The 25639-nt window shown below is 40.6% G+C and overlaps 1 protein-coding gene and 1 long non-coding RNA gene across 2 annotated transcripts in view; both read right to left on the bottom strand.

Annotated features, from left to right (window-relative positions):
- Nucleotides 1–25639, bottom strand: part of AACS (acetoacetyl-CoA synthetase) — a 41007-nt gene that overhangs the window by 11197 nt on the left and 4171 nt on the right. Inside the window, exons 3-11 of the mRNA XM_010720233.3 lie at nt 22956–23059; nt 19320–19440; nt 17465–17578; nt 10230–10327; nt 7448–7562; nt 6821–6902; nt 5839–5986; nt 2944–3024; nt 1743–1867 (exon numbers count right to left, since the gene is read on the bottom strand). Of these exons, the coding sequence (XP_010718535.1) occupies nt 1743–1867; nt 2944–3024; nt 5839–5986; nt 6821–6902; nt 7448–7562; nt 10230–10327; nt 17465–17578; nt 19320–19440; nt 22956–23059 (988 nt within the window). The remainder of the gene's footprint in view (nt 1–1742; nt 1868–2943; nt 3025–5838; nt 5987–6820; nt 6903–7447; nt 7563–10229; nt 10328–17464; nt 17579–19319; nt 19441–22955; nt 23060–25639) is intronic.
- LOC109370320 lies at nt 21233–22949 on the bottom strand. The gene is made up of 2 exons (XR_002120350.2): nt 22211–22949; nt 21233–21767 (listed from the first exon to the last, which is right to left on the bottom strand). It is a non-coding gene; the product is annotated as an uncharacterized LOC109370320 (long non-coding RNA).

Raw genomic sequence — 25639 nt, forward strand, 5'->3', positions numbered from 1 at the left:
AGTTAAAACAAGATCCTATCCTCACTCCAAAGGCAAGATGCAAGGTAGAACAGCACTTGAGATAATCACACCATTTCAGAAATGGAAAGAGAGCTACCCCACTGTTATCAGGGATGCCTTTCTTCACCATTCAGGTGGATGAGATGAGTTGAGAGGCTTCCACCTTGGGCAGGAAGGAAGAAATTTCTCCTTCACTTACCACGTAGCCCAATCACACCAACTAGTTTTACTCATGTAAAAATCTCTTTTTACTGTATCTTCTCTTCCATGCTTCAGGTTACTTCTTGTTTTATAGATAGAATACATAATACTTCTGTCTGTATTTTTAAAGTCTTCCTCTCCAGCACATACAGAGACTAATCTGCTACTATTTCCTTCCAAATGCTACATAACTGATGGGTAATTATTAAATACAGCTCGCTTAAATAGATCTTTCACTGAAGTCCACAGAAGTAATTCTTGCTGAGCAGCACATGATAGCATTTTTATAGCATCATCAAGATAACCAAAGGAGAGCATGGTGCATCTTCAGTGAAGTGAGGAAGTCTTAACATGTTGAAGCTTTTTTTTTTTAATATGTAACACATAACGGAGTTGGGAACAGACTGCATTATGAAGTACCACACAGATGGCCACCGCTTTTAGCACCAGATTACAAAAGTGAGACATGCAGACACATTTGAGATATCTTCACTTACTTTTTGGCATGTAGAAACAATGCTTAAAAATAAGCCATCTTATTTCTTGAGTCTACATTTCTGCCTGTTCTAATGTTTTTTAGGGGGTTTGTGGGTAGGGGGGGAAAGTTGTAGGTTTGTTTTTTTTTTTCCAAATGGAAGCATTCTAACAAGATATTAACTTTCAGTTATAATACCCAGAGACTAAATGACAGTCTTTAAATATTACATGGCACAAAAGACAGAACAAAGTTTAAATTATTAATTATCAAGAGTCAGAAAGTCAGGCTTTTGGCATCCACCTTCTGCAACAAATTAATTTTAATTACCAACAAAAAAATTATGCCCATTTTACTGTAAAGTAACAGCACTCAGATCTACACTCCTTACAGTCAGTTTGAAAAATGGGTGAATTGCAAAAATCAAAGTTTAACCAGTGTACACAGCAGCTAAATAGCACCACAGGATTTCAGTTGTTCTTCTGATCCCTGTCATTTTCCTGGGATTGGACAGAGGGCACTCTGAGCATTGTTAGGTACAAAGAGCTTTGTAAAACAACTAGCAAATGGCTAAGCAAGGAGAATTCAGCATTATAAATTAAAAAGCAAAATATGGAAATATAAGTAGCCCTGCTGTGTCTTTCCAGTAAACTTCTGTCTTGAAGTCAATGTGTTAAATTGAGTCATACATTGAGCTGCTTGAAACAAAAGATTCTTAAAAGTTCTGAGTGTTCTGAGAAATTTCTCTTCAGATTGCTCCCAATTACTACATTTTGAAAAGGCTGCTCTTGAAACTGACTACTGAACCAAAATTCTTTGTTTGCTGGGAACCCAAATGCCTGAAACCATTTTTAAATGATCAAACTTTGTCTCTTCTGCTCTCAAAGACTGTTTATAGTGTAAAATTTAAAGAATCTGTTCTACTCAACATCAAGCCAAAAGATAAAACTGTGTCGTGCCACATACAAGCTTTTGACCAAGAAAGCATCTTTAACGAGGTTGGTTTCGTGTGAGCATTTTAACAGAAGCAAAGACCACATCATTTGACTTAAGATTCATTACCTACCCTAGTCGGTCAATCAAGTCCCAGAGCACATTTGGTGATGGAACTAGAGGAGACCCATCATACAAAACCACTGAAGCTCCAGTAGCAAGTGCTGTCACTAACCAGTTCCACATCATCCAGCCAGTCTAGAAAAGAGAAAATATCAAAATTACTTTCTATCTTTGTCAGCTACTTGTCCACTTTACTGGCAGTTCTACCACAGGACCAGAAGTATTGCTGTCATACAGCTACAGAGGAGCCAAGGGCAACTAGAGAAATCATGACTTCTTGCACAGTCGCCTGGCACAAAGCATGCCTCCTGCCCTTGTGCAAGATATGCCATCTACCCCTTCATTTTCTTCATCCAAAGGACTGAAACTGTTAAACCAGCACGTGAGTTTATATCTCCCTGCTGATCATCTCCAATCACACTGTTTAGAAATCAGAAAATAAGGCTGGAGCACTAATTCTCTTCTCACCTGTCCTAAGACTGGATCAGGCACACATTACTAATGAATGCTCATAACATATCCTCATAGATATCTATTGAGATAGGGACTCCCTATCTCCCTAAACATATAGCTTTAGAGCATGAGTCACAATACAGAACAACAGTAGGACAAGGTAATTATAATTCCTCTGCAGAAGTTCTACAAACCAATTAGTGGTGTCAAAGTTTAGAAAGGAACACGAGGAGAGACATGAGCCTTCTCAAACTGTTAGAGAAGACTGCAGAATCATTATCTTCACTACAACAACATTAAAGAAAACACAGCTGAAATCCTCCAAAGATCACTCAGCTTTACTCCTTCCCTCTACTAAACTCAGATGTGCAAATTTTTCCTTCTCCAAAACAGAACAACAAAAAAATTCTCATCTTCAGTATGGTCAATTACATGATGAAGAAAGGTAGAGTCTGTTTTGCAGATTAAATTGATGAGGCAGTTAGATCAATGACCCTAAGAGGCTGTAAAAATAAATTGGTTTTCTTCACTAATTAGATCAGAAACATTTAACGTGACGTTCATCAGAAAGGTCAAACTTTTCACCTAATATTTTATTTATATATTTATATAAAATCCAGTTAAACATGATGGTCCTTTACAGAGCAAGAGCTAAAAGTACATAAAAGTGAACTTGTAGATTTATGGGAAAAACTCTCAGACTTGTAAGGAAAATGTATTAAAGGCTTTTTAGAAGTGCCTGAGTGAGCCACACTTGCCGTTGTGTAGTACATAATGATGTCACCGCTGGTCGTGTTGCCATGAAGAATGTGTTCCTTCAGATGCTGTATTAGAGTACCCTGAAAAAAAAAGTGAAGTAAAAAGTTAATTTTACATAGAAAAAAACCTGACAGTACACTCAGTCTTCAAAAAGCTAATTTGTCAGTCCTTCACAGGATGCACTCCAGGATTACAGACAAGCATTTCCTCCTAACCACAACTGAAGTAAATCCCAGGGCCTATCTAAAGCAGCAGCAGCAATTGCATTCTCCATTTTCTCACATAACTTCTCAGCCTTTCTCATTAGACCTCAGCAACTCCCACTGCACATCACTTGTAATTTTGTGGAGTAAACAGCTTTCTTCCCTTCCAGCTCTATCCAGCCATCAGAGTAGCAGAATACTCCATGCAGGCTATAATTTTCACAGTATGGCTGCACCAATCAGATTTGCCAGGTAGATAAGCAGGAGGATTTCATCTTCAGTACATCTAGACAGGTTGGAGGGACCTACAGCTGCTGTGAACTGTAGCAGGTATCATTTATTATTCATACAAATCAATTTTCCTATTAACTCTCAAGAAACAAAAGACATAACCATACATACAGCTTGTAAATATTGAACAACCAGCAATATGGAAAAATCTCACTGTTCAAAGCATCAGTGAAGCAGTGAAATATCTTCTTTTCACTTTTGTTTGAGATCCAGCTGTACTTTCCTAATCATTAACACGTAACATGTTAAGCCAAGGAAGTTTACAAACTACTTCACTAAGTCACTCCACTGCATGACACAACATGCCTGATTTTAAAATAAAGTGGGTTTTGCATTTTTTTTTTTTTCCATTGATGCAATGAGTTGTAGCCTCATGACCGTGCAATAACATTTATGCAAAAAGAAAATAGATTACAGATAAACATTTGAAATGAAAAAGTCATGAGAACAGCACATGCTTTGGGAGAAAAGGCAGAAAACATCAAATAAAACTAAAGGAGTAAATCTGATTTTCTCTCTGGTATGAGGTCCAAATTCACCTGCTACTGCTTGAATATACTAAGCTGTCACAATGCTGCCATCTAGCTACACACTACTATTATCTACATTTAAAATGCTTATATTTCGGATTTAGAAATGTTATGAATAACTTCTTAGCTTTGCCAGAAGAAATCCAGGTGTTAACATAAATATTCCATATACAAAAGTATGCACTCTGGAAGAGCCACATCAAGTAGTGAAACTGAAAACCAAGTTCAATTAAAATAACATTTTGCTTTCCTTTCATTTACTTATTACTTTTTCACAACTCTGGAACCAATACAAAGGTGTGTAATTTAATAATGACTTTAGGCAGAGGCCATGAACAATTCCCCAAGGAAAAAAAACTTGTAACTCTGATTAAAAAAATAAGCACACTCTGGTAGAGCACAATAAAGTTCAGAAGTTTACAGCCTAACATGCTCCCTCATACTTATTTACTCAACTTGTTTCCTTACAGTACTAGTAGGACACTCAAAATACATCTTAAGCATTTAGCATTACAGGACATATCTGGCAGCTGATAAAAACCCACTGGTCTGGGTGTCTTCACCAGGCTTAACATGCAGCTAATGCAGTGCTGAGCATCTGGAGTGTCAAAGATCAGCCAGGGGGCACTGAGGCTCCTGAGTCACATCATCAGCACACAAGGATCAGTGCCAAGAAGTCAGGTAGCTCAGAGAGCAGCATCTCATGGCTGCAGGTCCTGAGTCATAGCGCTTTGTTCAACATTCAGAAAGCATGAACTGAAAAAATCATTGGGATGAGGAGCAGGGGCAAAACTAAGAGTGAGCAAAGTGGCCACATGGATAAAACAGGAGGAGAAAACCCTTCAACAGAGAGGAATCCTGTTGGCTAATCCACATCTGTGTTTTTCATCTCCCAACTGCTTATCATGCATCGCTGAACAAAACACCTGCCCTGTTCTTGCTAATTCATTTCTGCAAGTATTTAACCAGTCCGAAGCCAGCACAGCTTCAAAACAGCTGTCAGACTTCAGAATGCATTTCCTTCTTTCTCCAAACATAGGATGTGTCCCAAAGGGACCACTTCACATGTCACACACTGCCTGGTATGATCTCCTCTTGCTACTATAGCAAAGCAAAATGTTTGCAGGCTGTGTGGAATTTGTTTGTGGGCAAATACTCCAGCCCTTGTTATCAAAGGGAAGCAGAAACACACAAAGTGCATAAAGCAACCCAGCCTCAGGGCTGTCTGAATGACTCTACAGGCAGTCTTGCAAGATGCTCACCCTGACTTTCAGAGCAACTAGCAGAAACAAAGGACAGCAGCTAATAGTCACACAGCTTAACTAACACAAGTTGGCAAGAGGATTCTGGACAGTACCTCCTGCCTGCCTTACAAGTAGAAAAAATCCCTGCCTTTAATGAAGGGCTACACCAATAGCAGAGAAAGTTTTAATGTGCTCTGAACTGACAAAAACAGGCAGTGAAATTTAAGATCACTGAAAAAACTGAGATAATAAAGTGCAAACTCCCCATGAGTCTCAAACTTGACAGTGTCCAAAAATTGGTTCCAAGCAGCCATTCAAGTTCTTTCAGCTTGCTGCTGCAAGCATCAATTGGGCCACTTCTACCAGCTTTGTGACACATACACATTCCCAGCAGCTGACATCTCTGAAAGGTCTCCATAGCAATCAAATTATTTTGCTTCCTCATTAGTCCATATTTGCTTTCAATCAGTCATCGATTAACTTGAAAGTTTAATAGAGAGTTACTGAGAAATTGATTACTGTCAGTAATCAATTCCTCCTTGAAGTATGTCAAGATTTAAGATGCTGGTAAAGGAAAAAAACCACAACACAGGGAATTATATACAGATAGCATAGGGAAGACATACCCCTGCTGAATGCACCATGCATTTTGGTGCCCCAGTTGTGCCTGATGAATACATGATAAAGAGAGGATGACTGAAAGGCAGCTGTTCAAACTCCAGCTGGGGTGCCTGGTCTCCTTTCCCAGTAGCAAGGAAGTCTTCTAAAAAGACACTGCATAAGAGGGAAGAAAGGGAACATCTCAATGTTTTGTTTGTTTGTAATGTTAAAGCATTTCCCCAACCCACACATAAGATTAGCTCTATACCTGGTAGCTCTTTTACTATAAACTATACACACAAACTGTATATACTTTTTAATTTTTAGCTGTTGTTCTCTGTTTAAATTGCTAACAGCTCACTCTGGAAATGAGTGTCTGTGTGTTAATTAGTGCTTTGCTTAAAAAAAAAAAAAAAGAAGAAAAAAAAGAACAAGGTTATGTGTAGACCATAAAACAGATTACAGTGTGGGTATTATCAAGATACTGGAGAACCAACTCTGCCTACCACCATGACAAAGCCAAGAAAAGGCATCCCCTGACCAAAGCAGTTTGAGATGGCATACAGAGAGGCAGAAACTGCTGCCCAGCCAACCTCCTTCGCACGCAGAGTGCAGTTCAGCTCAAGCCTTGATCAGCTTTAGCATGGGGACTGTGTTCCCAAATTAAATGCCTCCTGAAGATAGAAGAACTAGCAGAGTAAACAAAGGAAAGAAAGAATGGAAAAATCCAGGTCAATTTTTTTTTTTTCCCCTGTGCTTTCTCATCCATCCCATGATACATTCTTGACTTGGAAGGGAAAGATCATGAGCCTTCATCTGAGAACTATCAATACCAACAGGTGGTTAGTAGAAGCAACACATCTATAGTAACATAATACCTATTCCAGGACCCATCTCAAGAAATCTGGCTAAATCCTAGCTTTCACAAGTTGAAAAGGTCATACATTTTCAAGAGATAGCAGTATTCATCCCTAGCTCAGAGATTCACAGCTCAAAAGCTCCCATTACCTGTTTGGAATCTTAGAGATATCTATAGTTTCTCTTGAGGAGACATATGGGATCACCACCACTTTTTTTAAATCTGGAAGCCCTGGAAGGAAAAAAGAAAATATTGACCATATTCAGTTATATAAGTCTTTGCAATCCATTTGTATCACACAGTGTAATGCCCTATTACTGAAATAATTCTGATGTACAGAGCATTGATATAGTTTTAGACATTAAAAAAACTCCAAAAAAAAATGTTAACTACAATTATTGCCAGCCTTTAAAAAAAAGACTTAAATGTAAAAATCAAGTTTTAGTGCTGTAAAACCTTTTCAGTTGTTTTCAGCAGCACTTCACATAGGCATAAAAAAGCAGCATTAACAGCTCCTGTTCCCCCACTCAGACTGCCAGCTAATGCATGCTGATAGAGCTATCAACAGATTTAAACTAAGCTAGCAAAAGACTATATTAAAATCCTGCAAAAAAAAAAGTTTCCTCTCATATCAGCTCTGCAACTGTAAGCGGCCAAAAAGATACTGTAAGGGAGCAAGGACAGCAACAAGCAGTCAAAGGTGTCATTTTTAGTGACAATAGAGGCTTTGAGGGCACACAGTTATGGTACAAGACGTATGGTATGCAGTGAAATACCTTTTACCACACTAAGCAGCTTTTCCAAGTGGTTATGTTCTTTGCCATTATATACAACAGCTTCAACAGAGAAGATGAGCTTAGGCTGAATTTGAGAAAATCTGTCCAGCACACCCTAGGGACAAAGAGAAAATCAAGTTAAAAATGAATTACAAAACAAAACCTACTCAATGTTGAATTCAAGTGTTGTTTCAAGTCAGGAGCAAGGGTAGGACTTGGCAGAGTCATGAAAAGACTGCTTCCCCTGTCCTTCACTCATCCCAAGATTTTCAAGTATAACATAATTCTAACAACCTATTTCATGACTCCAACATCCATCAAATCATCTGCACTGAACTCCTTTCCAAGCTGGGTGAGTCAGGCTTGCAATGAAATAATAACAAATAAGAAGCCTACTGCAGAAGTATGGAGGTCTGAGCACAACTGATCTCCACGTTGCCTTGTTAGGAAAGCTCACTGAACACACGTGAGGTACAGGGGTACCATTAAAGATGAATAGCAGCTGACTCTGCTGACTGTCACTTTAACATACTTCTTTCCTCAATCACTTGAAGAAAAATGCTTTCTACTATGCAGAAAAGCGTGAAGGTGCATTTCCTTTTCCTAAATACACATATGCACACGTGGTGACAACGCACTGACATCTAACTATATCAATTAGCTTTAAAAAATCCCCAGGTTCAGCAACAGAACAGGTTTTTAATAAAGCATTAGTACATTAATCTCCAAGGGAGTACGGAATCAAACTTCCATCTGTCTTAGGAATGTTAGCATGCTCACTCCTCTGTAACAATTTTGAAGAGCTGACTGATCAACGCACATAGTGTGCACACGTATGTATATATACACACATGCTGAACACAGATATGCACCCCAAATCCACACTGCCTGTTTAAAAACCAGAGGACTAAGGGTACTCTAGCAGAGGAATGAAATCTGAAGTGAAGCGTGGATCAGAAACAGAGGTGACAACAACTCTCAGGGTCTTACTAATCCTGCTAACATACTCACTCACATTCATTAGCACCAGCAGGATCAAATCCCACAGGGCAGTTTGGTGTGATACAAAGGGAACACAAACAGATGGAACGTGTAATTGCTACACTGGAACTTTAATCCAACCAGATGGCTCAGTAAGGAATTGCTTTCATGAAAAGCCCAGGTACACCAAGTAGGGCTCATTCTATTTGATGGGCCTCAAGCCCTGCACTAAGTACTGTGAAGGACCCCACGAATTAAGCCCTTTGCTAAGCCTTACCAAAGGCTCCTCACACATGTCTAAGAGCAGATCCTCTTTTTAAACTTAGATATCCATTAATTTCTTACGTGCACGGGCCAAAAAGAAGCACCTTCTTGTTAATGCACTTAAATGAATAGCAGGGACAAGAGAAACGAAGCTCAAGCTGCCCAGGGCAGAACTCTGTGTGGGAGGAAACTCACTGGTCCCTGACAGCACATTTCCTGAATGCTTACAGCCTTTGGATGTATAGCATTCAGAGTTTGCAATGTGTAGGCAGCTCTGAAAAGAGGCAGTTCTAGAATTCAGACAACATATATACACAATTGATTTGAAATGTCAAAAATGTGACGCGATTTCCCCAAACACAAAAAATCTTAATTTATGTTAATGAGACTAATGCAAGTGCGCAGGAGGAAAACTTACTCCTTTGGGTAGGAGCCAATCTCCCTGAGGACCTCTCCTGATCTGTTGAGATTTTAGGGTTTGAATTCAAGCCAACACATGCTGCCAAGCCAAAGGAGGATAAATGATATTGATAGCAGTGCTGCTCCACAGCTAAGTTTCATTAAAAAAACCTATCACAAAAACAAAACAAAGCTGGGTGCTGAAAATAACAGCACATCAGCACGGACAAAAAGCATACCAGGACTCTGTAACACAAACAAAATGAACAACCTTCCCCCAGATGAGAGATGAAATCACACCATAAAGAAAATACTCCATACTGCCATTTTCTGCTTGCGTAGAAAATATTTGTAGAACAGATTGATCATTAAATGTTGCAATGATTTTTTTTTTAAATCATTTTTCTTTCCCAATGACAAAACCTCAACTACAACCAACGGAATGCTGCTGCCCTCTACTGCTAACCCACAGACAGCAGCTCCATACGTATAACCAGCTACTGGGATCATGAAGTGAGATTGAGGGGCATATATTGCCTAAGAACTCTGGTAGTTTCTGCATTCTGCAACATACAGTGTATTTTCCAATTGCTTTCATTCAAACCATTAAAACAGAAGAAAGATTCAGCACTCTATTTTAAAAGCAGTTTGTTACTGTTTATGACGTGCTAAGGGCTATCCAAATAAAGCAGAAAGTATGCCCAAACCTTCCAGGGTATGCTGTAATGTCTGTTTAGATATCGTGACTTCTTTTAGCCTTTTTTTTCTCTATTTTTCCTATTCAGAAGCTACAAAGTCATTCCACATACACTTGTCACGCCCAGCACCCATTCTTCAGGGCCTTGAGAAAACGAGTTGACAAGATGCAACAAAAGCTCACCAAGATTATGGATTGTCTGAGAGTCTCCCAGCATTGAGTTTGTTGAAGATACTCAAACTACTGTGCTGCAAATCCTTACTGCCATCTGAAAGCACGGGGTTTTTGCTCAGTTTGTAGCAGCTAGAAAAAAAGAATCCGGTGTGCCACAAGGTGGCAGTAAGATTAAAGTGAACAGAATCCATCTGCCACTAATTTGTCCTCCTCACGTTTGTCAAAAACAACGACAGCTTTCCTGAAATGCACAATAGGGCTACTCACGTTAATGCCAAAGTCTGGTGATGTTGAACTCCAGATAGCACCAATACTCGCCGCAGCCAGCATCGCTTCTACTGCATGAATGCTGTTTGGTAAGTAACCTGTGGTGGAATTTGAAGGCTTAGAGATGGAACAAAAACTACCAAAACTTACAGGAAATATGTATATAATAACCAGAAAAAAACTGAAGTTGTAGTCTGAAGCATCCTTCAACCCTGCCACACGGTCATACTGTCCTCCTTCAAAGTCCATGCTGTTCATTCTTGTGTCACTAATTAGAGTTCCATTTATACAAAGTTATATCAGATTTTATAACTACAAAATTATATCCAATTTACAAAGGTTTCTACTCAATTAATGAGGCTTCCAGGACAAGAGGGTAGCATATTGAAGAGAGGAACTGAGAGAAAATAAATTTATGGACTAAGTAGGTTACATAGAGACTCTGCACACAGCATAGCACCACTGCAGGTGAGGGCGTTAGAAACATAGCTGTTAGGAAAAACAAACTTCTGGAAGGATAGGGGAATACTCAGCAGTGCTTAGAAAGGCAGAGTTCTCAAAATAAGAGGAATTTGTCTGTTGATCCTGTAAGGCACTCTTATGCAAACAGGTTACGTCATAGATTTCTCTCTTCTATTCCCCCCACACTTTCTGTACCCAGCCATTTAAGTTGCCTGTAGAAGACATATTTCTTTCCTTTGCTTGGCACAAATGGCAAAGAACATTGTTAACAGATCAAGAGACTTCTATTCCTGACTTCATTCTAATTGTAATCAACAGGTGATTCAATATGTGCAGTGCATCAGAAAACAAGAGTCTTCCATGAAGGGACACGAAGCAGGAGGGTGGCCAGTGTTTTCTTCAAGTTTTTCCTTTGCATTTGAGGTACATTTATGACGAAAAGCAGAAAATCAGCTTCACACAGCTGAGCTTTATCTGGTAGAGACTACCAGGATCTTAAATAGAAACAAGCAAAACCGGAGTGTGAGCTGATAAGGGAACGTGGTAGGACAAGCCCTAGAACATTCCAACACAAATGTAAATCCTCAGCTTTACTGCTGACTTGCAGCAAGCTTTCAAGATTTCAAGTCACTTTATTAAAGCACACAGAAGAGATGAAAGTCAAGTTAGACTTCCAATGGGCACAATTGGAGCAGCCCTCCACAAAGCCTGCCGTGGCACTGAGACTGACTCGACTGATCAGAGTCCAACCCACAGACCAACAGCACGCAGCTGAAATTCACACTGAAACCACCCTTATACACCCCAAAGATCTGCAGTTTCAGATAATCCTTTTTAAGCAACTGAAAAATGTCCAAGTACTTTAAAGAGGCAAATGACAGGCCTAATTATTTGGACATCTAATTAGAATTCAGTGTTTGAAAGCAAACTCAAATGGCCTTACAAATGCTTTCTAAGCCATTTCTACAAAAGTGTCGAGAACAGGGAGATCTTGGACTTCTGGGCAAGTTGCAGCACTGCAGAAGCATCTGCCAGGCAGCAGAAACTCAGCAGGGCCAGGCACTTCTCAGTCAAAGACATCCATGAAAGTTTATGGTGGTATTTTTCAGGACAGGAACTAAATCATAGATCTTAACAGCAGTTTATTACGTTTTAACATCATCTTAACATACTTAATATCCAGTAAGAGGGTGCTGAGCTTGATTCTTGTCAATTTGTCTACTCAGCTTGAAAATCTATTCTAAATTTAAAAGTATTAGATTAGAATTTTCTTCACTGTCATTCAAAACCTGTGAAGCCAGTCTTTCAAACCAGCTTGACAATTCAGTGAGCTGCTGTGCTTCTGGGAGCAGCAACTTGGAAAACAGTGTTATGATTTGGGCCCAACAGCTTATTTAAAAGAAAACAACTGAATGAAAACCTCATATCATTAAAATGCAAATTACTCCCTAGAGACGTGTACACTTTCTAATGCTTTGTTCAAGGAAGTTCTTATGTACATAAAGTGCAGCAAAGCCTCAAGACCATAAAGGCATATCTATTTTGCTATCTCTTTGTTGGGGTCAAAAGCTTGCAATATGAAGTATAGTATCCCAAGATTTGACTTTTTTCTTTTCAGATAAATCTCCTTCCTAGAATAATATTTTGAAATGTACGAGCCATTCTAAACCAACAACTGCCTGATGGAAGCATTTATTTTTAACTGATAAAAAGTAATTCCACCGAGTCTTTTTTTGGAGGGGGTTTTGCTGTAGTATGGCCAACAGGTAAGCAAAAGATGTCTCTTCAAGCTTCGGAGCTATTTGATTACCTTGCCAGAGCTTACAAGCATCACTTACTACAGGCGAGTTCTCTTCATTCTACAAAAGCCCAGAGGGCAAGTACACAAGTCTCTGCATGTTATGGGGAGTCAACTAAATCATTACCCCCATTTGTCAGATGGCTTCGAAGTGGTGTTTGAGCAAATCGGCCAAAACTGCCAAAAGGTATGAAGTGTGTAAAGCAACTTACTCTGCATTCCTCCACCTTTATCTGATCAGTGTAGGCAGGCAGCCTGGTGAGCAGGAATTTCACCAATCTGTCACAATGCCCAACACCGAGAACTGCGAGTAAAGATGTAGTTCTGTCCTGGAAAGAGATTCTCCCAACACAGCACTATAAAAACTCATCCTGCTCATCTCTCAATGGCTCCCAAATTTAAGTGACACAAACTGCATCTCCCCTCAATCTTTCAGATTAAAATTGGATTCTCAGAAATAAAGAGTGATTTCTTCCTTTCTCACAGAGATCCTGCAAACCAGTTACAGCAAGCACCATGTATGACAAACTCCCTGCATTTGGTTATGTCCCTTGAGGTACCAATCAAATCCTTAAAAAGGGGCAGAAATGATGGTCTGTTACTGGAAAGGAGGATCTTCCTGTCCCTTTGGGTGATCAAGAAAGAAACTGAATTAAGGGCACAAAAGACAGGAGCTGGGAACTCACAGCAACTAGGGACTGAGTTTGTAGTAGCAGGGGTCCTAGCAGCAGGACAAGTGATACCTTAGCTATACTGTATGGACCGCTTTAAGAGGCACTTACAGCCTTCATCTATTCTGGATAGCATTTGCTGTCCATCACTACTTACTCAACCTAGCATACGCTGAGGTTAGATTTACCTGTTCATTTACATCACAGCACTTAATCAGTAAAATAGGTGACATCTGTGGTCCAAAAATTCTTGGCATAGTCATGTTGGCAAAAGTCTTGATTTCCTCTGAGTGCTGTGAACAACTCCCCTGAAGGCACTCAGTGGCTCAGAGCAGAGCGTGCACTCAGCTGCACAGCATCCAAACATTTCTAGCTGTCTGAATGAAAAAAGCACAGACCTGGCACCAAAGATGTACCACAAGCCTTAAGAGAACATGCTGGGAGGAAGTCAGGAGCTGCAAGGAAACACTCTCACGTCTCGTACAACTCATCTACATTAGCTCACAAAGTCAGTTCAAAGACCAGCCTCCCAGTTTCTCTTCCTGACATTAACATAAGATTTTGTACTCCTGTAGGATTTTGAAAGGGTCATCCCACCTAGCATTACTGTGGCCTGAGACTATTAGTAACATGCTAATCTTCTTACAAAGCTAGCTTTAAAACCCACGTAAGCAACCAGGGCTAATGCAGTTACTATAGATAAATTACCAGCTTTAAACAATGTAACCCATTGATGTTTTGTTAAGGATTTTTGCGTGAACACATGGGGGAGATTAGTTTGTTGCACAGCTGACTTGTAAGAGGACAAAGCTGGCTACGGGATAACAGCAGCAGAGTTTTTGGAGGCTGATAGCACAGATACTTCCAGTTTTATTTGACTCCCTCTGCAGCCATTGCTATTTGCCAGACAGATGGCCAGTGGGAGACCACAGGCACTTCACATTTGGATTTGTGTAACTTGGATTAGCTATTGTATCTGTCTCCTCCAGCTGTTCAGACATCATGGACAATATTGCAATGTGCATCTTTTAAAAACAGATGTTTCACTACGCATCTGTTTCAATTATGTTTACTATTAAGTGCCATCTCCTTAGTGATGGAAATGGAAGACTAAGAAGAAATCAAACTGATAAAGTGCTGACATTGCTGCTTGTCCACCCACACTCACCCATCTCCAACTTAAATTGACGATTGCTGTCATGATGCAACCATGAACTGTACTGATCAAACTAGGGGATACGGTTAAGTAATGAAAAGTTAAACTAGTCTTATCTTAGAGGTGGTAAAGAATGCAAATTAAATTCACAAAAAAAAAAAAAAATAGCCATAATGGTCCTGTATGATCCAAACAGCTCAAAACTTCAAGTAATTTTAAGAGAAAATGGCAACAAAGGGCATCAGAACTTGACAGGCTGAGTAGGAGTTACACAAGTGAAATAAAATTAGTAGAATATGTCCCTTCCATTTAAAAGCTGACTTTCCAGAAACAGCAAAAGCATGCCCCTTCTTATACTTCTAGAAGCTACGTGAAGAATCACACTTCATGCCATATGCTACAAATTTTGGAAGAAATCAGGCCCCCGTAGCTTTTGGCAAACACTGGAGAGCTTCATCGTTGATACCACAAGGGGCTGTAGGACTGAAGCCTTCCCACCCAACACTTATCTCTCTCCCATGTCAATTTGGGGTTTGGAAAACAGCCAGTGGATTCAGCCTCCAACTGTGAAGTCACGTTTCAGCTCTCCCAAGGACTGCCAGTATCCTCTGGCATAGGAGAGACACATATGAACAAAGTTGAGACCCAATTTAATATATATTATGTGTGTGTGTATAGCTCAATTGCTGTTAAAATCCCCACCAGATTTCTTTCAGATTGCAGCTCTCCCTAGATAGGGGCCATCATCCAAGGCAATGCAATCTGTCAGCTGGGAGTCTTGGGTAGCAGGGACAGAGAGAGGGGGGGGAACTGTGCAGCAGACTGAGTGTTAGGAGTTGGTATGAGTTCATCTGACTGGAGATTGGTGAGGAAAAATGTCTCTCAGCAGCCAGAGTAAGAGGGGAGATCAGGGAAAAAATTACAATGCAAGATATTGCAAGTTTCATATAAAATTAAGGCATTTTGATAAACCATGTTCTTAAAGGAGCAATCAAAAGGCAATACCAAGGCTAAAAAAAAAAAGGTAAAACCATCACTTCACAAGGAAATCCCAGTAGCTGCTATTTAGGAAGAAGTTTGAAAGCAGTTTGTGTCAAAATCTTGTAGGTACATTCGCTCTGACAGCAAGAAGGGCACAGAAGCAGCACAACCTTTACAAGTGAACCAACCTCCCTCCCCCCATCCACGTTAAGTTGTCAGGAAGAACACAGAAGTAATTTATAAGAAATTTCATAGCACTGTAACATTTGTGAAAGAAGAGCTTTCTATAGTAATTCAAACACGTTAATAGATTACAAGGCTTAAAAGAGTAGAGTCAGAATACATCACAAAACTTAACCTTTTCATTGATTTCTCAATGCATGCTTGCTTTTCTTTGTTGTTATTTGTTTTAATAATTGCAACCCCACTGCATTTTGCACCTCCTCTTGAAATAACTAGAAGCCCAGGCTTCCCATTGGAGTCAACACACATTTTCTCTTCTGAGAACAGGATGCTGAAGCAGACAGTTAAATCCTACCTTTTATGTGCTAGGAAGCATTGACATTAATGACAAATTATCAACAGAAACTTGGAATTGCTACCTTCTGCAAGCACATCAATGATTCTTTTTGATTAAAATAAGCAAAGAGGTGAGCCAACTGCCAAAACAAATAAGATTCAGAAGTCAGCCAGCCTCCCGTTGTGCTGAGCAAAATACACTCATTAACTAGAAGAAATTGTTGTTGAAGTTATGATAATAGTAGTAATAATCATGCTAATAACGTTGACTACAATTACATTTAAATAGCACATTTTCTCTTCTCCAGCTACAGAGAATACTTCTCCTGTATATTATAGGAGCTTAAGTTCTATTTGCTCACATGGTTCAACGCAGAGCCTGCTGCTCCTCAACAAGATGTCAGATACAAATATGATAACGTTAAAATTGAAATGGAAACAAAATTAGATATTAAATTCTTCATTCAGGCAGATCTTCCTGACTTTGAGGGATGGTTTATACTAGATTGATGACTTGATTCTATGTAAAATAGCAAGCCCACAGCTGTGATAATTAAATGCTCAGTTATAAGCTCTGCAGAATATTCATAACATACATAAAGTATGAGATATCTTGAGTGTATTTTACAGCCACATTTGTAAATCTTATTTATGGGTGTAATAGAAGATCATGATGCATACCCTTCTGGTTTTGAGGACGTGGGCTCAGGTTCAGGTTTATAAAATCCAACAAAACAAACCAAGTAGTTTCATCACTTTGGGTTTGCACCATACAAGAATTTACAAAGACCTAGGACAGTTGCCAAGTATTGCTCAAACAATGTGTGATCCCAGCAGTAAGATGGATAAGCACATCAACACAAATACCAGGTGGGCGTCAGGGAGCTTCAAGGATACTGCAGGTTGACTGACAGAACCCCAGAGCATGTTACAGAGTATGCAAGGTGTAGAGATGGAGCAGATCAACTGCAGATCAAAAACAACAATTCAAAAGCAAATGAACTTAAGCCAGCTTCAGTAATGTCTGCATACTGTACAAGCTGTTCATAAGAAAAAGACATTTGTATGGAAAAATGTGTGCAAGTCTTAGGACTGAGAATCTTAAATTACTCCAGAAACATTATGAATAACTGAAATCAAGCCAGGGCTCTAACTGCTAAGCCTGGCACTGGGATGACATGAAAAGTTACTGCTCCCAGAAGCAATGATGGTACAAATAGTACACATCTGTTCCTCAAGAACTGCAGCTCACAATGCAGTGCATTACCTGGGGCTGTAGGCACTGTAATTGCCAGCTGGCACCACAGCACACAACCTGGCACCCTAATTTCCAAGACTGTCCCAGTGTGACTTTGCTGAACCTGGTGAGTCAAAGCTCAGCTAGATGCACAGTCTCCAGCACTTACAAAACAGCCCTTAAGAAAGCTATGAGTGAGGTATTCTCCTTCCCTCTACAGCACTTAACTTCCAGGCTAATCCAAGTTCCTTCTCTCTAAAAGCATGACATACAAAATTAAGGAAACAGTTCTTTTACTTCTACATTTAGAATGTTTCTATGAAATAGAAAACCATAATCAAGTGTTTATAACTCTGCTCATCTGCTATGTCGAAAAAATTTTACCTCCTCTCCTTTAAAAAAAATACTTACCCACAACTCTGTCTCCTATTTTTACTCCCATCTTTCTCATGGCTGCAGCATACAAAGCTACGGCTTGTCTCAGTTCTTCAAAAGTCACTTTCAAGATTTCTTCCTTGCCTTCCTCTGAGGAAAGAAGATTTATTAAAATAGCCAGTCAAAAAACATACACTACAACCTAGAGTCAGTACTAAGCAACTAATTATGGAATTAAAAGAATATGAAGTAATTTTAGGAAACCAGTTTCCACTAATATCTACTCTTCTGAGTTTTCAAGTTTCTCCTATGCCTTTCATTTCGATGGGAATCCAGTATTAAGAAGTATTCACTCAGTAGACATGAGAAACTTTCTTAAAAATTGGAACATCCATCTGAAAATGCAAGCTGTTCACCAGAAACAGGTGTATTCTCAAAGAGCATTCAAAGCAGAGTGCATCTACCAAGGCTACTTTCTAACATGGAAAGAACAGCCTCATTCTCCCTTCTTGCTCCACTTTCTCGTTGGGTCTAAAAAGAGGTAATAAGGTGTTAATTCTGTTTTATTATGCCAGGTTACTGATGAGAAAAATCACAGGACTTTCAATATGTTTTTCTTAAAATATCTGTGTTTGCCAACATACCACAAAGCAAATAAAGTAAACTGGGCTCCATTCACCTCTGAGAAGGTCTGCAGGAAATTTTTATTCCTACACTGGATGTCAGATGGTACAGAAGTGGTTAATAAATCACTCATGAAGCAAAATGAACAAGTTAAACGTTAGGAAAAGCAAAGTTTGCCATCTCAGAGCCCTTTAATTCTTTAGCTTGGCTTCTGTAAACCATTTGGCCCATCCTGTTTCCAGTATCAAGTATTTCTCATGACGACACAGATCAAGAGCATTGCAACAAAAATGCACTGTGTGCTGTGGTACAGCAGGGCTTTGCAGAACAGCTACAGTTATTTCCCTAAGCAGTGAACAGTGCTTTTAATCTCTTGATTTCTTAGACCTCTGTTCAGGTACATTCATTCCTACATGGAGCAAGAGAGCAGGTGGTGCTGGGGAGAAGTAATAAGGAAACTGAGTGTAGTTTATAAACTGAGCAGCACATCTACAGATTTTGTGTTCCCCTAGAACAACAGGGAAGAGGACTCTGATCTTTCTTCATGACAAATGAAGGTTTAGGAAAGTTATATTTCTGTTCCTGTGCTCTATCAAACCCACAGAGCTCCCACAGGATCAACCCCAGTGATTTCAGCAGCCTGACACAGGTTCCTTAAGCACCACTCTGACCTGGCAGCGATTGGTTAATGAAAAGTACTCTGACTTAAGAGATCTTAAGAAGATTAAATATAGCAGGTCATGTAAAGAGGTGCAGGTGCAAGTCTGTCCCTCGCAATGAAGTGCATTCACTCTATTTGGGCACTGACACACTATTCAGTTGGAAAAGAATTTTGCTCCTGTTGGTATCATTCCCTATGATTAAGTTACACAAAGCACAGAGTGAAATCCATCATTTCCTAACAAGAAACAAGATCTTTATGGACAATGTAAATATATATCAAACAAATAACTCACTGAGTTGCTAGTAACTCCACCAATAATTTAAACCACTAGTATTTAATTCTACTTTTTCTAAAATTGCAGCATGTCTAAATTAACATTGAGAACTTCACCAAGGACTTTTCTGAGCTATCTACATTCAGCACGTCTTCCCATTTTTTAATGAGCTGTACCACCCATATTCTGTAGAACTGAACCTTTACTTTCTTTTCTGCTCACTGAAGCCCGTTTATTACAAGCTTTCATCAAAAGCAGGGCTGCTTTATAAGGCCTAAAATTCCTATGAGTTATAAACAAATACCAGAAAGCCATTAAATCATACTCACTTGCTGCATACAGTGCAATTTTGTCATTGTCCTTGTGCTTCAGAAGATTTTCTGCATAGTTCAGGCGGCTTCCTTTAAACCACTCTGGGACATCTGCAATACTTTTGGACGTGTCAACCACCTGGAGAAAAGCATAATACAGCCAAAGACAAAACTGTAATATCACTTCATGTTTAAAACCATTCTAGACATTAGCTAGTTAAATCCAAGGAAGAATGATTGCTCCCAGCTTACAGATGGCAAACACTAGAACTGTAATTAAAGGCCTAGAAAAATTAAGGATTTGTCAGCAAAGAGAGCCAACACCAGAACAAGACTGGGAAGCATTCCTTGCTGACAGTCCCACCTCCAGACCAGCCTTAAATATACAAGTGAACCAAAACACTACAGCCAGACTGCAAGATGCATGCAAACTGCTGGAAAGCACAGAAGCACTCCACAGCTTCATTCAGAGAGCAAAAGCTTCAACAGCCTGCACAAATCGCATCACAAACAGTGCTCACAGTTCTACCATCCTTGATTTGGTGTTTTCCCAAAAGCTGCCCCAATAACCCAGTAACCCTGTGTTGGGTAGCTTCCAACTTAGGAAAAAGGAAGACAGAATTGAGAAATACAATACACAGAAGTCCCCAGAACATATTCAGCTGAAACAACAACTCCCCCTCGTGTCTTTAATTTAATCTCAAATATTGAGTTACCTGTTACTAAGTTGCAGGTAAGCATAAGCCTTTAAAAGCAGTGACAAAGAGCCCCTAACATTACCCACGAGGGTCTGCAGCCCTTTTCCCTACATGTCCCACTGTTTAGAAATTCCACTGCCCAACAGCACACGTTCTGTGCTCTTTACACTGCAGCTTTGTTACTTCTGCTGTTTAGTTTATAAGTTGTGCTTTTGAAAGGTTCTGTTCATGCCCCTTCTAAGGGCAGCACCAGCAGAAGGTGCAGGACGCAGACAGCCCAGTGCCTCAACAGAAAACACCTACAGGCCCATGTCAAACTCAGTCCCTGTGGTACTTCTGTATATGCACAACTTCATCTCCTCAAGGAAGTTTCTGCTGCTTGCTGGTAATATCTCCTATTTATTTAATCATTCCTAGTTTTAGCATGGATGTGAAAAGTTTTGCAACAGCCCTTTCATTCACTCTTCAGAGTCACACAATAAATGCTTCAGAAGCACTTGGGAAAGGGAAGAAATTGTACTCTACAGTATTGCTAGCTGCAATCCTCATTAAATGAGGATCATTAAATTTTGACTCTTACAGCAGAAGCATAAGAGGCCAATTTATGTGATTAGGCAAACATGGCAAGTGTCAGCTGCACTCCCACATCCAGATGCTGTTCTGTAACTGCTCTTCACAGCAGTCACCACATCCTTGGGCTCAGCAGATAAGAATAAGCACTGTATTGCAACACCCTCTGTCCACCTCCCTACCACATTTCTCCCACATGAAATGGTTTGCTTGCCATGCTATCACCACCCCACAGATTATGTTTACCCTAAACAGAGATTACAGCTTTGAGAATATATTTGACCATTATCATGAAAAACTATCATTGCCTTGCACTGCGTACATGGGGTACTCTGTATGACCTGAAGAGCAAAGCAGCACACCTGGTGAAAAGCAAGAGCAGATACCATCAGAATGCTCAGAGCAACCCTTTAAGCTACATTTCTCTCTTAAAAGCCAACAGCTACTTGCAGTTTGATATAATGGCAGTGCTGCCATGTCAGGATAGCTTTGTATGCTGTGAGTACCTTTGTTCTTGTTGTCAGAGGTTACATGGATATTTAACTCCTCCACCAAGTTTAAAAAACACTGGCTGCCTGTGTTACATACAACATTTTATTGTTGTTCCAAGAATGACTTACAGAAGTAGGGGATGTTTCTAGCCAGCAAAACAAGAGTCAACTCTAGTTTGTGAAAACTTTTATTCTCGAAGCGTATCACTCACTTCCACTGAGCAACAGGGATCAAGCAGTAGGACAAACGAAAGCTACCACACAACAGCTCAGTTACTGTGAGCAGCATTTCCTCCTGATATCCACCAGAAATTGATTAAGGATTACCAGCAAGTCAACTTCAAGGCTTGACTCTAGCTTTGAGCCTTGAAGTTGAGCCTCCTATGCTCACACAGATAAAGATACAAACATACAACAAGCTCTGTATTACACCAAGTGTATTTGTTTGCAGTACTTGCCTATATGATGAACTTCATCTCTCCCCATTTAAAGACCCCACATCACAGCAAGCCCCTTCTTGAAAGTTTCCAGGCCACTGCATGCCTACTCTACAAGTCTAGTTAAAGCTTTCCTAGGCAACCCTATCTTTCAGCTTTTCATCCTCAGGAAACATCCCCTTTTAGGCTACAATTGCCTTTTTCAGTCTTCCTTTCAGCTTGTTGATCATTGGTGGTGCCTTGAGGGACAGTCTACCAGAAACATGAATCCTGTAAGACAAAAGAACAAGAATTACTCTTCAGTTTGCTTACAACAAAGGTAAAAGACAGTTCTGAACTGCTTGCCTAGGATAATTCACATTCTCATGGAAATTTGGAAAATAGCCTTGCTAACAGCACAGAATACAGAGAGAGGGAAGGCAGGGTGAGGGATTATATCCCAATTACAATCTGGCTAGATTTTGAACTACCACTTACAAAACTTATTAAAATGACTAGTAGAGCATCTACCATCTTCAAACTGCACACTTAGGCTAGCTCTTCTTCGGTTCTAAATTCACTCTAAGGACATTAAGACACCTAAATTCTCTCTAATCACATTAAGACACCTGAACATGCAGTTTCACAGCAAGAGTTCTGGAGAGAGAATCTTCTGACCTATCATCTCATGCAGTACCTAAACTTGCAAAACAGGAAAAGGTAAAGAAACGTACCTGTTTCCACTGCAGAACTGCAAGCACTCCATGTTTTTGGTACAGATGGTCTCCAGGGATTAATAACGAAGTCCAGTTCCTTCTCTAGAAGTCCCAGAAGGTTCTTCTGCATTAAGCTTTTGAAGTGATTAGTCAACCCGTGCCTTCCTCAAATGAGAAGCATAGGCTGGTGCTGATATCCCATACCAGGACTGTAGAAGGATTCCAGCTTTGTCTTCCATTTGCAAGAGGAAGTCTCCTTTGTCTCAAAGCAATGCTGCAGCAAGATCTGCTATTCCATTTGTGATTGTGTTCAACTGCTATCATTTCCTCAGAGATATTTCCCCTCTATCTGACTGTAAGTAGTTCCAGAACCAGTCCCACAGAACTGGTGGGTAACAGGTACACTTACCAGGAAACCTGACTCAGAATATGAACATGAACCTGGGGGCATGCCAGCATTTCATTATATACTATCAGCATAACTCTGATACAGAAATCAGTTTATTGATAGATTCCCTACAATCTGTCAGGACTGCCAGGGTATTTGAGAGCACATAACCACTAAAGAATTGTGTAGGACAACAAAACTTGGGGATTTCACTGTACTAGAATTTATCAGCAACAAAACACCACAATCTACTATGCAAGGAAGTTCAATTTTTCATATTAATGGAAGAAGATTTCAGCAGCAGTTCAAAAGATCAGCTGTAAAAGTGGTTGATCTCTGCTTTGTGTAGTACTTGATTAGTTAACAGCAGCTCACCTCATCATACAGGCGAGAGCACACGATGTTACTGTACTTCCAGAATTCCGCCCAGAAGTCCGCAAAGGATTCCACTGACCACTGGTATAAGTCATTGTAGTTGGCTAGAAGTAACAAACAGCTGTTAGTGTTACACAGAATTACAGGAATGTAGACCAACTATACTTAGGGATGTCCTAAATCTAGAAAAACTGTATCACTCGTGGCTCAGCTCTGGCCAGCTGCGGGTCTGGCCAGATCTGGGGGAGCTGGAACTGCTTCTGACCCTGCACTGGGTAGCTGCTGGGCTCTGCTCACAGAGGCCACCCCTGCAGCCCCCCACAACCCAACCCTTGCTACACAAACACAACACATTGTTCAAGGCAAGCGACTGGCATCAACAGACGTAGTGTGACTTGAACAGATGGCATCATTTCACCTGACTGCTTTACGAGCCATTTGCAACCGAAGAGACAGGGAGGGACCTCTTCTAATAGCTGTGCTACATCACGAATTGAAGCCACTCACTGTCTAACAGCACCATATGAAGCAAGAACGCATTATTCCTCATCACTGAAGGGTAAGCGATAGAATTATTTTCATGCTAAAACAGCATTAATGTCTCCTGCGACAAACCAAGTTCACTGGCCAGACATAACAACTGTGAGGGGGTATTAAGAACATGGCAATGAGCAGCTGAAGTTTCACACAACAGACAGATGAAGTAACCTGAGGAATCCATACAAAAATTCCAATACAACAATTCAAGCTGAAATTCAGAACTGTAGTATTCAACACATCCAAATGCAGCGTGTAAAGCAGTTTGGGGTATGAATGGCTTAAGCAAATTCCCCATTCCTCAACTTACGTGGCTTGAGAATGTCATGTCCATGCTGCCTGAAGCTGTGCCAGTAGCCAAGTTAAACAGATTATCTGCCATCAGTAGAGGTAGTAACAGTTTCCTACCCTGCCAACTGTTTCCTATTTGACGCTTTCAACTAAACCAATTGAAGTTATTTTCTCCACTTCTCTTTGCCCTGTCAGCCTGTTATCTATCTGATTAAAAGTCACCTTTGTCTTCCTTCTACAAGGAAAACGTCTTTCAGTCTCATAAGAGAATGTCTGAGCCATCTCTGCACCGCTATTCACACAATTATTATGTTTCCCTACCCAGCCTGCCCCTTTCACATCATCAGTGGAAGATTACTCAGATACTATCGATATAGCAGAAAGTCAAACTTGACAAGGTGAAAGCAAAGAATGTCCCTTCCTCAGGATCCCACTATTACCTATATGCTGCCAGCAGCTCAGCCTCCAGTTGTGTTTTCTTAAAGGAAGAAACTCCACCCAAGTTAATCTTTGATATACTACTCAATGTCTATAAGTTGATATGAGGGCAGGTTTGACTAAACTCATCCCCCTCCTTCCCCTTCAAAAGGAAATTGCAGCACGTGCTCCAAACCATTCAGTAAGTGCTACAAACACCACCACCATCGATCTGGTTTCTTCTAACACGATTAGCTTCTCTGTCTTGTCTGTGCAGTTTGTCCCCAGATGAGCTTCGGCACACAAGTCCTTCAGGGCCCAGACCTGTTACTCAGCAATTAAACGTTGCATTTCATTGCTACGTTTCAGGGTTGGACAGAGCTGTGCTGTTTAAAGGGCTCTATTGCCTTTGGCTGTCCTCAGCGAGGCCACATCTTGATATTACATAAACAATCCATTCTCAGTTGCCGAATAGCGTGCAGACCAGTGAATATCAGTTCGTATCTAATGGAAGTTGACAAAGGTTCCTATACATAGGAATCCATTCTGAAGTGGTAGCTGCATTGAAACGAAGAGAAAAAATCTAGCTCTTTTAACTAGAAATGTGCACAGTCCACATGGAACTGCATTTGATCTCAACCACCCAAATAGCAGTTGTGACATCCCAACTCAAGGCTTGGCTGAAATCCTGCAATAACTTCTTTCCAACGTAACCAAAGATTTGGGCACTGTGTTTACATCAACAAAACTTTAACCTAGTGTGCCTGGACATAAAGTTCCTTATCAAGATGGCTTTTCAGAAGGGAACTGATTGCTGGACTACATGCTCCAGAACAGCTGTATATACTGCAGACACTCATATGGACAGATGAACCAGTGAGGCCACTTGCCAGAACTGCTCCCTCCATCCCTCATTCCCTGGTAGAAGGATAGGAACTGAAAAGCTACACAAGCAGCCCTGTGCCTAAACACTGAGGGTGTCCGGACAGCACCAAGCAAGGCAGTCACAGCTGTGACAACTTGGGTTTGGAAGACCCCTCTGGAGGCCTCACCGCCCACCCAAAGCAGTGCTAAACTCAAAGCTGGTGGATCAAACCAGAGGAGCGCACACCAAGGCACAGCCATATGGCTGAACGGGCACGAAGCAGAGACTGAAGAGCTCACGCAGCCATACAGAAGCAACCTCACCTATACCACTGAGCCAACACCACGTCTCGCTCCCCACACCTTATAGAGGCTACAAACGACGACGCTCCCTTCATAAACAAAAAGAAAGCAAACACAGCCTTCACTCCCAGCTCAGCACACCGGGTCTCAGCCCCCTCTCCCCTCTTAGGGACCCCCAGTCCGGTGCCGCCCCGCGATGCCCGCAGGTATCACGCAGCTCCGTTCGCACCCTCCGCCGCCGCCCAGCTCCGCGCCAGCCGCGATGCGGCACC

Source organism: Meleagris gallopavo, chromosome 17 (assembly GCF_000146605.3).
Source record: "Meleagris gallopavo isolate NT-WF06-2002-E0010 breed Aviagen turkey brand Nicholas breeding stock chromosome 17, Turkey_5.1, whole genome shotgun sequence".
NCBI lineage: Eukaryota > Metazoa > Chordata > Aves > Galliformes > Phasianidae > Meleagris > Meleagris gallopavo.